This window comes from Oncorhynchus clarkii, unplaced genomic scaffold (genome assembly GCF_045791955.1).
Source record: "Oncorhynchus clarkii lewisi isolate Uvic-CL-2024 unplaced genomic scaffold, UVic_Ocla_1.0 unplaced_contig_9910_pilon_pilon, whole genome shotgun sequence".
Taxonomy (NCBI): Eukaryota; Metazoa; Chordata; class Actinopteri; order Salmoniformes; family Salmonidae; genus Oncorhynchus; species Oncorhynchus clarkii.
The window spans coordinates 42501-60000 of NW_027258028.1; the positions used below are offsets into that span (position 1 = coordinate 42501).

At 47.1% G+C, this 17500-nt stretch overlaps 1 protein-coding gene across 1 annotated transcript in view; it reads right to left on the reverse strand.

The window, feature by feature from the left end:
* Positions 1–17500, reverse strand: part of LOC139394574 (WD repeat-containing protein 19-like) — a 73507-nt gene that overhangs the window by 41521 nt on the left and 14486 nt on the right. Inside the window, exons 8-15 of the mRNA XM_071142672.1 lie at positions 17330–17442; positions 16884–17057; positions 16599–16669; positions 16241–16413; positions 8763–8877; positions 8565–8671; positions 8332–8448; positions 2471–2548 (exon numbers count right to left, since the gene is read on the reverse strand). Of these exons, the coding sequence (XP_070998773.1) occupies positions 2471–2548; positions 8332–8448; positions 8565–8671; positions 8763–8877; positions 16241–16413; positions 16599–16669; positions 16884–17057; positions 17330–17442 (948 nt within the window). The remainder of the gene's footprint in view (positions 1–2470; positions 2549–8331; positions 8449–8564; positions 8672–8762; positions 8878–16240; positions 16414–16598; positions 16670–16883; positions 17058–17329; positions 17443–17500) is intronic.

Below are 17500 nucleotides of genomic sequence, written 5' to 3' on the forward strand. Positions count from 1 at the left end.
AATATATTATATTATATATTTATTATATTAATCACCTGGAATATAATATATTATATTATATATTTATTATATTAATCACCTGGAATATAATATATTATATTATATATTTATTATAATAATCACCTGGAATATAATATATTATATTATATATTTATTATAATAATCACCTGGAATATAATATATTATATTATATATTTATTATATTATTCACCTGGAATATAATATATTATATTATATATTTATTATATTATTCACCTGGAATATAATATATTATATTATATATTTATTATATTAATCACCTGGAATATAATATATTATATTATATATTTATTATAATAATCACCTGGAATATAATATATTATATATTTATTATAATAATCACCTGGAATATAATATATTATATTATATATTTATTATATTAATCACCTGGAATATAATATATTATATTATATATTTATTATATTAATCACCTGGAATATAATATATTATATATTTATTATAATAATCACCTGGAATATAAAACAATTATATATTTATTATAATAATCACCTGGAATATAATATATTATATTATATATTTATTATATTAATCACCTGGAATATAATATATTATATTATATATTTATTATAATAATCACCTGGAATATAATATATTATATATTTATTATAATAATCACCTGGAATATAATATATTATAATATATATTTATTATAATAATCACCTGGAATATAATATATTATATTATATATTTATTATAATAATCACCTGGAATATAATATATTATATTATATATTTATTATATTAATCACCTGGAATATAATATATTATATATTTAGTATAATAATAACCTGCAATTATATATTTATTATAATAATCACCTGGAATATAAAACAATTATATATTTTAACTATAATCACCATCATCATCACCATCATCACCACCACCACCACTATCACCACCACCATCACCACCACTATCACCATCACCACCATCACCACCACTATCACCATCACCACCACCATCACCACCACTATCACCACCATCACCACCACCATCACCATCACCACCACCACTATCACCACAATCATCACCATCATCACCACCACCACCACCACAATCATCACCATCATCACCACCACCACCACAATCATCACCACCACCACCATCACCATCACCACAATCATCACCACCACCACAATCATCACCACCACCACCACCACCACCACCACCACAATCACCACCACCACCACAATCATCACCACCACCACCATCACCATCACCACAATCATCACCACCACCACCACCACCACCACCACAATCATCACCACAAATCACCACCACCACTACCACCACCACCACCACAATCATCACCACCACCACCATCACCACCACCACAATCATCACCACCACCACCACAATCATCACCACCACCACAATCACCATCACCACAATCATCACCACCACCACAATCACCACCACCACCACCACCACCACCACCACCACCACAATCATCACCACCACCACCACCACAATCATCACCACCACCACAATCACCATCACCACAATCATCACCACCACCACAATCATCACCACCACCACAATCATCACCACCACCACCACCACCACCACCACCACCACAATCATCACCACCATCACCACCACAATCATCACCACCATCACCACCACCACCATCATCACCACCACCACCATCACCACCACCACCACAATCATCACCATCACCACAATCATCACCATCATCACCACCACCACCATCACCACCACCATCACCACAATCATCACAATCATCACCACCACCACCACCACCACCACAATCATCACCATCATCACCACCACCACCACCACCAATATCATCACCACCACCACCACCACCATCACCACCACCACAATCACCACCACCACAATCACCACCACCACAATCACCACCACCACCACCACCACCACCACCACCATCACCACCACCACCACCACCACCATCACCACCACCATCATCACCAACACCACCATCATCACCACCACCACCATCATCACCACCACCATCACCACCACCACCATCATCACCACCACCATCATCACCACCACCATCACCAACACAATCATCACAATCATCACCACCACCATCAGCATCATCACCACCACCATTATCATCATCACCACCACCATTATCATAATCACCACCATCATCACCACCACCATTATCATCATCATCACCACCACCACCCCCATTATTCACACCACCAACACCACCACCATCATCACCACCACCATCACCAACACAATCATCACAACCACCACCACCACCACCACCACCATCAGCATCATCACCACCACCATTATCACCATCACCACCACCATTATCATCACCACCACCATTATCATCGGCGGCAACCCCATCACCTCCATTATCATCATCACCACCACCACCACCACCATCACCATAATATTATATTCACCTTCTTGATGCCGACTGGGTGGCGGTACTCGTTCAACATCTGCCAGTCTTCCACCAGGATGCAGACTATCACACCACTCTGAGAGGAGACATGGAGAGATACACACTATCACACCACTCTGGGAGGAGACATGGAGAGATACACACTCTCACACCACTCTGGGAGGAGACATGGAGAGATACACACTATCACACCACTCTGGGAGGAGACATGGAGAGATACACACTATCACACCACTCTGGGAGGAGACATGGAGAGATACACACTATCACACCACTCTGGGAGGAGACATGGAGAGATACACACTATCACACCACTCTGGGAGGAGACATGGAGAGATACACACTATCACACCACTCTGGGAGGAGACATGGAGAGATACACACTATCACACCACTCTGGGAGGAGACGTGGAGAGATACACACTATCACACCACTCTGGGAGGAGACATGGAGAGATACACACTATCACACCACTCTGGGAGGAGACATGGAGAGATACACACTATCACACCACTCTGGGAGGAGACATGGAGAGACACACACTATCACACCACTCTGGGAGGAGACATGGAGAGATACACACTATCACACCACTCTGGGAGGAGACATGGAGAGATACACACTATCACACCACTCTGGGAGGAGACATGGAGAGATACACACTATCACACCACTCTGGGAGGAGACATGGAGAGACACACACTATCACACCACTCTGGGAGGAGACATGGAGAGATACACACTATCACACCACTCTGGGAGGAGACATGGAGAGACATGGAGAGATACACACTATCACACCACTCTGGGAGGAGACATGGAGAGACACACACTATCACACCACTCTGGGAGGAGAAATGGAGAGATACACACTATCACACCACTCTGGGAGGAGACATGGAGAGATACACACTATCACACCACTCTGGGAGGAGACATGGAGAGATACACACTATCACACCACTCTGGGAGGAGACATGGAGAGATACACACTATCACACCACTCTGGGAGGAGACATGGAGAGATACACACTATCACACCACTCTGGGAGGAGACATGGAGAGATACACACTATCACACCACTCTGGGAGGAGACATGGAGAGATACACACTATCACACCACTCTGGGAGGAGACATGGAGAGATACACACTATCACACCACTCTGGGAGGAGACATGGAGAGATACACACTATCACACCACTCTGGGAGGAGACATGGAGAGACACACACTATCACACCACTCTGGGAGGAGACATGGAGAGACACACACTATCACACCACTCTGGGAGGAGACATGGAGAGACACACACTATCACACCACTCTGGGAGGAGACATGGAGAGACATGGAGAGATACACACTATCACACCACTCTGGGAGGAGACATGGAGAGACACACACTATCACACCACTCTGGGAGTAGACATGGAGAGATACACACTATCATACCACTCTGGGAGGAGACATGGAGAGACACACACTATCACACCACTCTGGGAGTAGACATGGAGAGATACACACTATCACACCACTCTGGGAGGAGACATGGAGAGACATGGAGAGACACACACTATCACACCACTCTGGGAGGAGACATGGAGAGATACACACTATCACACCACTCTGGGAGGAGACATGGAGAGACACACACTATCACACCACTCTGGGAGGAGACATGGAGAGACACACACTATCACACCACTCTGGGAGGAGACATGGAGAGATACACACCATCACACCACTCTGGGAGGAGACATGGAGAGACACACACTATCACACCACTCTGGGAGGAGACATGGAGAGATACACACTATCACACCACTCTGGGAGGAGAAATGGAGAGACATGGAGAGATACACACTATCACACCACTCTGGGAGGAGACATGGAGAGATACACACTATCACACCACTCTGGGAGGAGACATGGAGAGATACACACTATCACACCACTCTGGGAGGAGACATGGAGAGATACACACTATCACACCACTCTGGGAGGAGACATGGAGAGACACACACTATCACACCACTCTGGGAGGAGACATGGAGAGACACACACTATCACACCACTCTGGGAGGAGACATGGAGAGATACACACTATCACACCACTCTGGGAGGAGACATGGAGAGACATGGAGAGATACACACTATCACACCACTCTGGGAGGAGACATGGAGAGATACACACTATCACACCACTCTGGGAGGAGACATGGAGAGATACACACTATCACACCACTCTGGGAGGAGACATGGAGAGACACACACTATCACACCACTCTGGGAGGAGACATGGAGAGACACACACTATCACACCACTCTGGGAGGAGACATGGAGAGATACACACTATCACACCACTCTGGGAGGAGACATGGAGAGACACACACTATCACACCACTCTGGGAGGAGACATGGAGAGACACACACTATCACACCACTCTGGGAGGAGACATGGAGAGACATGGAGAGACACACACTATCACACCACTCTGGGAGGAGACATGGAGAGACATGGAGAGATACACACTATCACACCACTCTGGGAGGAGACATGGAGAGATACACACTATCACACCACTCTGGGAGGAGACATGGAGAGATACACACTATCACACCACTCTGGGAGGAGACATGGAGAGACATGGAGAGATACACACTATCACACCACTCTGGGAGGAGACATGGAGAGATACACACTATCACACCACTCTGGGAGGAGACATGGAGAGACACACACTATCACACCACTCTGGGAGGAGACATGGAGAGACACACACTATCACACCACTCTGGGAGGAGACATGGAGAGATACACACTATCACACCACTCTGGGAGGAGACATGGAGAGACACACACTATCACACCACTCTGGGAGGAGACATGGAGAGACACACACTATCACACCACTCTGGGAGGAGACATGGAGAGATACACACTATCACACCACTCTGGGAGGAGACATGGAGAGATACACACTATCACACCACTCTGGGAGGAGACATGGAGAGATACACACTATCACACCACTCTGGGAGGAGACATGGAGAGACATGGAGAGACACACACTATCACACCACTCTGGGAGGAGACATGGAGAGACATGGAGAGACACACACTATCACACCACTCTGGGAGGAGACATGGAGAGACACACACTATCACACCACTCTGGGAGGAGACATGGAGAGATACACACTATCACACCACTCTGGGAGGAGACATGGAGAGATACACACTATCACACCACTCTGGGAGGAGACATGGAGAGATACACACTATCACACCACTCTGGGAGGAGACATGGAGAGACACACACTATCACACCACTCTGGGAGGAGACATGGAGAGATACACACTATCACACCACTCTGGGAGGAGACATGGAGAGACACACACTATCACACCACTCTGGGAGGAGACATGGAGAGACACACACTATCACACCACTCTGGGAGGAGACATGGAGAGATACACACTATCACACCACTCTGGGAGGAGACATGGAGAGATACACACTATCACACCACTCTGGGAGGAGACATGGAGAGACATGGAGAGATACATGGAGAGATACACACTATCACACCACTCTGGGAGGAGACATGGAGAGATACACACTATCACACCACTCTGGGAGGAGACATGGAGAGATACACACTATCACACCACTCTGGGAGGAGACATGGAGAGATACACACTATCACACCACTCTGGGAGGAGACATGGAGAGACACACACTATCACACCACTCTGGGAGGAGACATGGAGAGATACACACTATCACACCACTCTGGGAGGAGACATGGAGAGATACACACTATCACACCACTCTGGGAGGAGACATGGAGAGACACACACTATCACACCACTCTGGGAGGAGACATGGAGAGACACACACTATCACACCACTCTGGGAGGAGACATGGAGAGATACACACTATCACACCACTCTGGGAGGAGACATGGAGAGACATGGAGAGACACACACTATCACACCACTCTGGGAGGAGACATGGAGAGACACACACTATCAAACCACTCTGGGAGGAGACATGGAGAGATACACACTATCACACCACTCTGGGAGGAGACATGGAGAGATACACACTATCACACCACTCTGGGAGGAGACATGGAGAGACACACACTATCACACCACTCTGGGAGGAGACATGGAGAGACACACACTATCACACCACTCTGGGAGGAGACATGGAGAAATACACACTATCACACCACTCTGGGAGGAGACATGGAGAGACACACACTATCACACCACTCTGGGAGGAGACATGGAGAGATACACACTATCACACCACTCTGGGAGGAGACATGGAGAGACATGGAGAGATACACACTATCACACCACTCTGGGAGGAGACATGGAGAGATACACACTATCACACCACTCTGGGAGGAGACATGGAGAGATACACACTATCACACCACTCTGGGAGGAGACATGGAGAGATACACACTATCACACCACTCTGGGAGGAGACATGGAGAGATACACACTATCACACCACTCTGGGAGGAGACATGGAGAGATACACACTATCACACCACTCTGGGAGGAGACATGGAGAGACACACACTATCACACCACTCTGGGAGGAGACATGGAGAGACATGGAGAGATACACACTATCACACCACTCTGGGAAGAGACATGGAGAGACATGGAGAGATACACACTATCACACCACTCTGGGAGGAGACATGGAGAGACACACACTATCACACCACTCTGGGAGGAGACATGGAGAGACACACACTATCACACCACTCTGGGAGGAGACATGGAGAGATACACACTATCACACCACTCTGGGAGGAGACATGGAGAGACACACACTATCACACCACTCTGGGAGGAGACATGGAGAGACACACACTATCACACCACTCTGGGAGGAGACATGGAGAGACATGGAGAGACACACACTATCACACCACTCTGGGAGGAGACATGGAGAGACACACACTATCACACCACTCTGGGAGGAGACATGGAGAGACACACACTATCACACCACTCTGGGAGGAGACATGGAGAGACACACACTATCACACCACTCTGGGAGGAGACATGGAGAGATACACACTATCACACCACTCTGGGAGGAGACATGGAGAGATACACACTATCACACCACTCTGGGAGGAGACATGGAGAGATACACACTATCACACCACTCTGGGAGGAGACATGGAGAGACATGGAGAGATACACACTATCACACCACTCTGGGAGGAGACATGGAGAGATACACACTATCACACCACTCTGGGAGGAGACATGGAGAGATACACACTATCACACCACTCTGGGAGGAGACATGGAGAGACATGGAGAGACACACACTATCACACCACTCTGGGAGGAGACATGGAGAGACATGGAGAGATACACACTATCACATCACTCTGGGAGGAGACATGGAGAGACACACACTATCACACCACTCTGGGAGGAGACATGGAGAGACACACACTATCACACCACTCTGGGAGGAGACATGGAGAGACACACACTATCACACCACTCTGGGAGGAGACATGGAGAGACATGGAGAGATACACACTATCACATCACTCTGGGAGGAGACATGGAGAGACACACACTATCACACCACTCTGGGAGGAGACATGGAGAGACACACACTATCACACCACTCTGGGAGGAGACATGGAGAGACACACACTATCACACCACTCTGGGAGGAGACATGGAGAGACACACACTATCACACCACTCTGGAACATGGGGTTTCTAGGTTTAACACGTGTGTGTGTGTGTGTGTGTGTGTGTGTGTGTGTGTGTGTGTGTGTGTGTGTGGGGTCTTACATCAGTCCCGTAGAACAGGAAGTCGTTAGTGAGGGCGTGACTGACGATGTGTTCTTTACGGTCTCCGTCTGGAAACAGCCTGGTCTGTCTCTGTTCCTGTTGGCCCTCGCCCTCCATCTACACACACACACACACACACACACACACACGTTAAGATCACAGATACGGACACTCAAATACACAGGACCTTCTACTACATACAGCCCCCCCTCCCCAAACCCCGCCCTTCTCACCATGTGTAGCTGTACTTTGCCCTCAAACAGAGCCGCTGCGTATTCTGAGTTCAGACACATGGTGGCGATGGTCCCCAAATACTCCATGTCCTTCAGCCTCTCCACACCTGATGTTTACAAAAACATCACAATGTTTCCAAGAACATCAAATACACACTCACAAACTCAGTGAACACACACACACACACACACACACACCGGAGTCTCCCAGGGCGTAGAACCAGGCTCGGTTGTTCATCCCCACGGCAACGTGGTAGGGTCCCACGGCGATGAAGTTAGGCTCCACCTCCACCGCCACAGCAACAGGAGCTTCCTGTCAGACGACACGGAGTTCATGACACTGCGTGTGTGCACACGCTCGCTCACTCGCTCTACAGGTGTTCTGTTTAGAATGGTGTTTCCCCCAGGTGTTCTGTTTAGAATGGCGTTTTCCCCCAGGTGTTCTGTTTAGAATGGTGTTTCCCCCAGGTGTTCTGTTTAGAATGGTGTTTTCCCCCAGGTGTTCTGTTTAGAATGGTGTTTGCCCCCAGGTGTTCTGTTTAGAATGGTGTTTCCCCCAGGTGTTCTGTTTAGAATGGTGTTTTCCCCCAGGTGTTTTGTTTAGAATGGTGTTTTCCCCCAGGTGTTCTGTTTAGAATGGTGTTTTCCCCCAGGTGTTCTGTTTAGAATGGTCCCCCAGGTGTTCTGTTTAGAATGGCGTTTTCCCCCAGGTGTTCTGTTTAGAATGGTGTTTCCCCCCAGGTGTTCTGTTTAGAATGTTCCCCCAGGTGTTCTGTTTAGAATGGCGTTTTCCCCCAGGTGTTCTGTTTAGAATGGCGTTTTCCCCAGGTGTTCTGTTTAGAATGGTGTTTTCCCCCAGGTGTTCTGTTTAGAATGGTGTTTCCCCCCAGGTGTTCTGTTTAGAATGGTGTTTCCCCCAGGTGTTCTGTTTAGAATGGTGTTTTCCCCCAGGTGTTTTGTTTAGAATGGTGTTTTCCCCAGGTGTTCTGTTTAGAATGGTGTTTTCCCCCAGGTGTTCTGTTTAGAATGGTCCCCCAGGTGTTCTGTTTAGAATGATGTTTTACCAGGTGTTCTGTTTAGAATGGTCCCCCAGGTGTTCTGTTTAGAATGGCGTTTTCCCCAGGTGTTCTGTTTATAATGGTGTTTTCCCCCAGGTGTTCTGTTTAGAATGTTCCCCCAGGTGTTCTGTTTAGAATGGTGTTTTCCCCCAGGTGTTCTGTTTAGAATGTTCCCCCAGGTGTTCTGTTTAGAATGTTCCCCCAGGTGTTCTGTTTAGAATGGTCCCCCAGGTGTTCTGTTTAGAATGGTGTTTTCCCCCAGGTGTTCTGTTTAGAATGGTGTTTCCCCCAGGTGTTCTGTTTAGAATGGCGTTTTCCCGCAGGTGTTCTGTTTAGAATGGTGTTTCCCCCAGGTGTTCTGTTTAGAATGGCGTTTTCCCCCAGGTGTTCTGTTTAGAATGGTGTTTCCCCCCAGGTGTTATGTTTAGAATGTTCCCCCAGGTGTTCAGTTTAGAATGGTCCCCCAGGTGTTCTGTTTAGAATGGTGTTTTACCAGGTGTTCTGTTTAGAATGGTCCCCCAGGTGTTCTGTTTAGAATGGTGTTTTACCAGGTGTTCTGTTTAGAATGGTGTTTTCCCCCAGGTGTTCTGTTTAGAATGGTCCCCCAGGTGTTCTGTTTAGAATTGTTTTCCCCCAGGTGATCTGTTTAGAATGGTGTTTTCCCTCAGGTGTTCTGTTTAGAATGGTGTTTTCCCCAGGTGTTCTGGTTAGAATGGTGTTTCCCCAGGTGTTCTGTTTAGAATGTTCCCCCAGGTGTTCTGTTTAGAATGGTGTTTTCCCCCAGGTGTTCTGTTTAGAATGTTGTTTTCCCCCAGGTGTTCTGTTTAGAATGGTGTTTTCCCTCAGGTGTTCTGTTTAGAATGGTCCCCCAGGTGTTCTGTTTAGAATGTTGTTTTCCCCCAGGTGTTCTGTTTAGAATGGTGTTTTCCCTCAGGTGTTCTGTTTAGAATGGTCCCCCAGGTGTTCTGTTTAGAATGGTGTTTTCCCCAGGTGTTCTGTTTAGAATGGTGTTTTCCCCCAGGTGTTCTGTTTAGAATGGTCCCCCAGGTGTTCTGTTTAGAATGGTCCCCCAGGTGTTCTGTTTAGAATGGTGTTTTCCCCCAGGTGTTCTGTTTAGAATGGCGTTTTCCCCCAGGTGTTCTGTTTAGAATGGTGTTTCCCCCAGGTGTTCTGTTTAGAATGGTGTTTTCCCCCAGGTGTTCTGTTTAGAATGGCGTTTTCCCCCAGGTGTTCTGTTTAGAATGGTGTTTCCCCCAGGTGTTCTGTTTAGAATGGTGTTTTCCCCCAGGTGTTCTGTTTAGAATGGTGTTTTCCCCCAGGTGTTCTGTTTAGAATGGTGTTTCCCCCAGGTGTTCTGTTTAGAATGGTGTTTTCCCCCAGGTGTTCTGTTTAGAATGGTGTTTTCCCCCAGGTGTTCTGTTTAGAATGGTCCCCCAGGTGTTCTGTTTAGAATGGTGTTTTCCCCCAGGTGTTCTGTTTAGAATGGTGTTTTCCCCCAGGTGTTCTGTTTAGAATGGTGTTTCCCCCAGGTGTTCTGTTTAGAATGGTGTTTTCCCCCAGGTGTTCTGTTTAGAATGGTGTTTTCCCCCAGGTGTTCTGTTTAGAATGGTGTTTTCCCCCAGGTGTTCTGTTTAGAATGGTGTTTTCCCCCAGGTGTTCTGTTTAGAATGGTGTTTTCCCCCAGGTGTTCTGTTTAGAATGGTGTTTTCCCCCAGGTGTTCTGTTTAGAATGGTGTTTTCCCCCAGGTGTTCTGTTTAGAATGGTGTTTTCCCCCAGGTGTTCTGTTTAGAATGGTGTTTTCCCCCAGGTGTTCTGTTTAGAATGGTGTTTTCCCCCAGGTGTTCTGTTTAGAATGGTGTTTTCCCCCAGGTGTTCTGTTTAGAATCCCCCAGGTGTTCTGTTTTCCCCCAGGTGTTCTGTTTAGAATGGTCCCCCAGGTGTTCTGTTTAGAATGGTGTTTTCCCCCAGGTGTTCTGTTTAGAATGGTGTTTTCCCCCAGGTGTTCTGTTTTCCCCCAGGTGTTCTGTTTAGAATGGTGTTTTCCCCCAGGTGTTCTGTTTAGAATGGCCCCCAGGTGTTCTGTTTAGAATGGTGTTTTCCCCCAGGTGTTCTGTTTAGAATGGTGTTTTCCCCCAGGTGTTCTGTTTAGAATGGTGTTTTCCCCCAGGTGTTCTGTTTAGAATGGTGTTTTCCCCCAGGTGTTCTGTTTAGAATGGTGTTTTCCCCCAGGTGTTCTGTTTAGAATGGTGTTTTCCCCCAGGTGTTCTGTTTAGAATTCCCCCAGGTGTTCTGTTTAGAATGGTGTTTTACCAGGTGTTCTGTTTTCCCCCAGGTGTTCTGTTTAGAATGGTGTTTTCCCCCAGGTGTTCTGTTTAGAATGGTGTTTTCCCCCAGGTGTTCTGTTTTTTCCCCCAGGTGTTCTGTTTAGAATGGTGTTTTCCCCCAGGTGTTCTGTTTAGAATGGTGTTTTCCCCCAGGTGTTCTGTTTAGAATGGTGTTTTCCCCAGGTGTTCAGGTGTTCTGTTTAGAATGGTGTTTTCCCCCAGGTGTTCTGTTTAGAATGGTGTTTTCCCCCAGGTGTTCTGTTTAGAATGGTGTTTTCCCCCAGGTGTTCTGTTTAGAATGGTGTTTTCCCCCAGGTGTTCTGTTTAGAATGGTGTTTTCCCCCAGGTGTTCTGTTTAGAATGGTGTTTTCCCCCAGGTGTTCTGTTTAGAATGGTGTTTTCCCCCAGGTGTTCTGTTTAGAATGGTGTTTTCCCCCAGGTGTTCTGTTTAGAATGGTGTTTTCCCCCAGGTGTTCTGTTTAGAATGGTGTTTTCCCCCAGGTGTTCTGTTTAGAATGGTCCCCCAGGTGTTCTGTTTAGAATGGTGTTTTCCCCCAGGTGTTCTGTTTAGAATGGTGTTTTCCCCCAGGTGTTCTGTTTAGAATGGCGTTTCCCCCAGGTGTTCTGTTTAGAATGGCGTTTTCCCCCAGGTGTTCTGTTTAGAATGGTGTTTTCCCCAGGTGTTCTGTTTAGAATGGTGTTTCCCCCAGGTGTTCTGTTTAGAATGGTGTTTTCCCCCAGGTGTTCTGTTTAGAATGGTGTTTCCCCCAGGTGTTCTGTTTAGAATGGTGTTTTCCCCCAGGTGTTCTGTTTAGAATGGTGTTTTCCCCCAGGTGTTCTGTTTAGAATGGTGTTTTCCCCAGGTGTTCTGTTTAGAATGGTCCCCCAGGTGTTCTGTTTAGAATGGTGTTTTCCCCCAGGTGTTCTGTTTATAATGGTGTTTTCCCCCAGGTGTTCTGTTTAGAATGTTCCCCCAGGTGTTCTGTTTAGAATGGTGTTTTCCCCCAGGTGTTCTGTTTAGAATGTTCCCCCAGGTGTTCTGTTTAGAATGTTCCCCCAGGTGTTCTGTTTAGAATGGTCCCCCAGGTGTTCTGTTTAGAATGGTGTTTTCCCCCAGGTGTTCTGTTTAGAATGGTGTTTCCCCCAGGTGTTCTGTTTAGAATGGTGTTTTCCCCCAGGTGTTCTGTTTAGAATGGTGTTTCCCCCAGGTGTTCTGTTTAGAATGGCGTTTTCCCCCAGGTGTTCTGTTTAGAATGGTGTTTCCCCCAGGTGTTCTGTTTAGAATGTTTTCCCCCAGGTGTTCTGTTTAGAATGGTGTTTTCCCCCAGGTGTTCTGTTTAGAATGGTGTTTTACCAGGTGTTCTGTTTAGAATGGTCCCCCAGGTGTTCTGTTTAGAATGGTGTTTTACCAGGTGTTCTGTTTAGAATGGTGTTTTCCCCCAGGTGTTCTGTTTAGAATGGTCCCCCAGGTGTTCTGTTTAGAATGGTGTTTTCCCCCAGGTGTTCTGTTTAGAATGGTGTTTTCCCCCAGGTGTTCTGTTTAGAATGGTGTTTTCCCCAGGTGTTCTGTTTAGAATGGTGTTTCCCCAGGTGTTCTGTTTAGAATGTTTTCCCCCAGGTGTTCTGTTTAGAATGGTGTTTGGTGTTTTCCCCCAGGTGTTCTGTTTAGAATGGTGTTTTCCCCCAGGTGTTCTGTTTAGAATGGTGTTTTCCCTCAGGTGTTCTGTTTAGAATGTTCTGTCCCCCAGGTGTTCTGTTTAGAATGTTGTTTTCCCCCAGGTGTTCTGTTTAGAATGGTGTTTTCCCTCAGGTGTTCTGTTTAGAATGGTCCCCCAGGTGTTCTGTTTAGAATGGTGTTTTCCCCAGGTGTTCTGTTTAGAATGGTGTTTTCCCTCAGGTGTTCTGTTTAGAATGGTCCCCCAGGTGTTCTGTTTAGAATGGTCCCCCAGGTGTTCTGTTTAGAATGGTGTTTTCCCCCAGGTGTTCTGTTTAGAATGGCGTTTTCCCCCAGGTGTTCTGTTTAGAATGTTCCCCCAGGTGTTCTGTTTAGAATGGTGTTTTCCCCCAGGTGTTCTGTTTAGAATGGCGTTTTCCCCCAGGTGTTCTGTTTAGAATGGTGTTTCCCCCAGGTGTTCTGTTTAGAATGGTGTTTTCCCCCAGGTGTTCTGTTTAGAATGGTGTTTTCCCCCAGGTGTTCTGTTTAGAATGGTGTTTCCCCCAGGTGTTCTGTTTAGAATGGTGTTTTCCCCCAGGTGTTCTGTTTAGAATGGTGTTTTACCAGGTGTTCTGTTTAGAATGGTCCCCCAGGTGTTCTGTTTAGAATGGTGTTTTCCCCCAGGTGTTCTGTTTAGAATGGTGTTTTCCCCCAGGTGTTCTGTTTAGAATGGTGTTTCCCCCAGGTGTTCTGTTTAGAATGGCGTTTTCCCCCAGGTGTTCTGTTTAGAATGGTGTTTTCCCCCAGGTGTTCTGTTTAGAATGGTGTTTTCCCCCAGGTGTTCTGTTTAGAATGGTGTTTTCCCCCAGGTGTTCTGTTTAGAATGGTGTTTTCCCCCAGGTGTTCTGTTTAGAATGGTGTTTTCCCCCAGGTGTTCTGTTTAGAATGGTGTTTTCCCCCAGGTGTTCTGTTTAGAATGGTGTTTTCCCCCAGGTGTTCTGTTTAGAATGGTGTTTTCCCCCAGGTGTTCTGTTTAGAATGGTGTTTTCCCCCAGGTGTTCTGTTTAGAATGGTGTTTTCCCCCAGGTGTTCTGTTTAGAATGGTGTTTTCCCCCAGGTGTTCTGTTTAGAATGGTGTTTTCCCCCAGGTGTTCTGTTTAGAATGGCGTTTTCCCCCAGGTGTTTTGTTTAGAATGGTGTTTCCCCCCAGGTGTTCTGTTTAGAATGGTGTTTTCCCCAGGTGTTTTGTTTAGAATGGTCCCCCAGGTGTTCTGTTTAGAATGGTGTTTTCCCTAGGTGTTCTGTTTAGAATGGTGTTTCCCCCAGGTGTCCTGTTTAGAATGGCGTTTTCCCCCAGGTGTTCTGTTTAGAATGGTGTTTTCCCCCAGGTGTTCTGTTTAGAATGGTGTTTTCCCCAGGTGTTCTGTTTAGAATGGTGTTTTCCCCAGGTGTTCTGTTTAGAATGGTGTTTTCCCCAGATGTTCTGTTTAGAATGGTGTTTTCCCCAGGTGTTCTGTTTAGAATGGTGTTTTCCCTCAGGTGTTCTGTTTAGAATGGTGTTTCCCCCAGGTGTTCTGTTTAGAATGGTGTTTTCCCCCAGGTGTTCTGTTTAGAATGGTGTTTTCCCCCAGGTGTTCTGTTTAGAATGGTGTTTTCCCCAGGTGTTCTGTTTAGAATGGTGTTTTCCCTCAGGTGTTCTGTTTAGAATGGTGTTTTCCCCAGGTGATCTGTTTAGAATGTTCCCCCAGGTGTTCTGTTTAGAATGGTGTTTTCCCCCAGGTGTTCTGTTTAGAATGGTCCCCCAGGTGTTCTGTTTAGAAAAGTGTTTGCCCCAGGTGTTCTGTTTAGAATGGTGTTTTCCCCCAGGTGTTCTGTTTAGAATGGTCCCCCAGGTGTTCTGTTTAGAATGGTGTTTGCCCCAGGTGTTCTGTTTAGAATGGCGTTTTCCCCCAGGTGTTCTGTTTAGAATGGTGTTTTCCCCAGGTGTTCTGTTTAGAATGGCGTTTTCCCCCAGGTGTTCTGTTTAGAATGGTGTTTTCCCCCAGGTGTTCTGTTTAGAATGGTCCCCCAGGTGTTCTGTTTAGAATGGTGTTTGCCCCAGGTGTTCTGTTTAGAATGGTGTTTTCCCCCAGGTGTTCTGTTTAGAATGGTGTTTTCCCCAGGTGTTCTGTTTAGAATGGTGTTTTCCCCCAGGTGTTCTGTTTAGAATGGTGTTTTCCCCCAGGTGTTCTGTTTAGAATGGTGTTTTCCCCAGGTGTTCTGTTTAGAATGGTGTTTTCCCCCAGGTGTTCTGTTTAGAATGGTGTTTTCCCCCAGGTGTTCTGTTTAGAATGGTGTTTTCCCCAGGTGTTCTGTTTAGAATGGTGTTTTCCCCCAGGTGTTCTGTTTAGAATGGTGTTTCCCCAGGTGTTCTGTTTAGAATGGTGTTTCCCCCAGGTGTTCTGTTTAGAATGGTGTTTTCCCCCAGGTGTTCTGTTTAGAATGGTGTTTTCCCCAGGTGTTCTGTTTAGAATGTTCCCCCAGGTGTTCTGTTTAGAATGTTCCCCCAGGTGTTCTGTTTAGAATGGTCCCCCAGGTGTTCTGTTTAGAATGGTCCCACAGCGTGTTCTGTTTAGAATGGTCCCACAGCGTGTTCTCACCCCCTCTACGCGGTTAGACACGGTGACCTCCAGCAGGGAGGTCAGATAGGCCAGGCGGGTCCCACAGCTGTGCCCCAGGATGGGGAGACGGGTCAGGAAGACGTGCAGGGCTCCTCTCTGGGTGGAGACGGCCAACAACTGACCATCATCTGTCCAGCTCAACTGGTCTAGACCTGGGGGGGGGGAGACACAGACAAACACCAAAATTCAAGTTAACTGCATTTGGGGATGAACACATTAATTGTATTCCAACTGTGTGTGGGGGTCTGTATGGTGTGTGTGTGTGTGTGTGTGTGGGGGGGGTCTGTATGCTGTATAAGGTGTGTGTGTGTGTGTGTGTCATCAGTCAGCGTGTCACCTTGAGTCTCATCCTCCAGGTTGACGATGGCGTCCATCTCCTTCAGCTCAGACAGATCATGGATCTTTATACTGCAACAAACACACACACACACACACACACACACACACACACACACACACACACACACACACACACAGGTATACACACACACACACACACACACACACACACACACACACACACACACACACACACACACACACACACACACACACATAAACACAATTTATTAGGGAATCTCTGCAGTGTGTGTGTGTGTGTGTGTATAGTGTGTGTGGGTACCTGTTGTCCCCACAGGAGGCAGCCTTGTTGAGAGCAGAGGAAATGGCGACGCTGGTCAGACTGTCTTTATGGTTGTGAGCCTGGAACAGCTCCTGACCGATCTCTCTGATGTGAGTGGAGATCACCACAAAATAACCCTGAGAGAAACCGATCAGGATGTAGCCATCACCATACCTGGGAGGAGGGGAGGAGGGGGAGGAGGAGAGGAGGGAGGAGGGGGGAGGGGAGGAGGAAGAGGGAGGGGGGGAGAGGGGGGGGGGATGAGGAAGTGGGAGAGGGGGGCGGAGGAGGAGAGGGGGGCAGAGGAGGAGGGGGGGGGAGGGAAGGGAGGAGGAGGGGAGAGGGGGGAGGGGGAGGTGAGAAAATGGCAAGTTACAAACAGAAATAGCCAAAGAAATGTGTGTGTGTGTGTGTGTGTGTGTGTGTGTGTGTGTGTGTGTGTGTACCAGCGGTAGGAGATAATGTGTCCGTAGCGCTGTTGGAAGGCCAGCTCTATGGGGTTGTCGGGGTCGTTGAGGTTAAACAGGAACAGGGTCTTCTTCCCCACGGCAACGCTCACCTGATGGGGTCAGAGGTCAGTATGTGGTATGGGTTATGTCCCAAATAGAACCCTATTC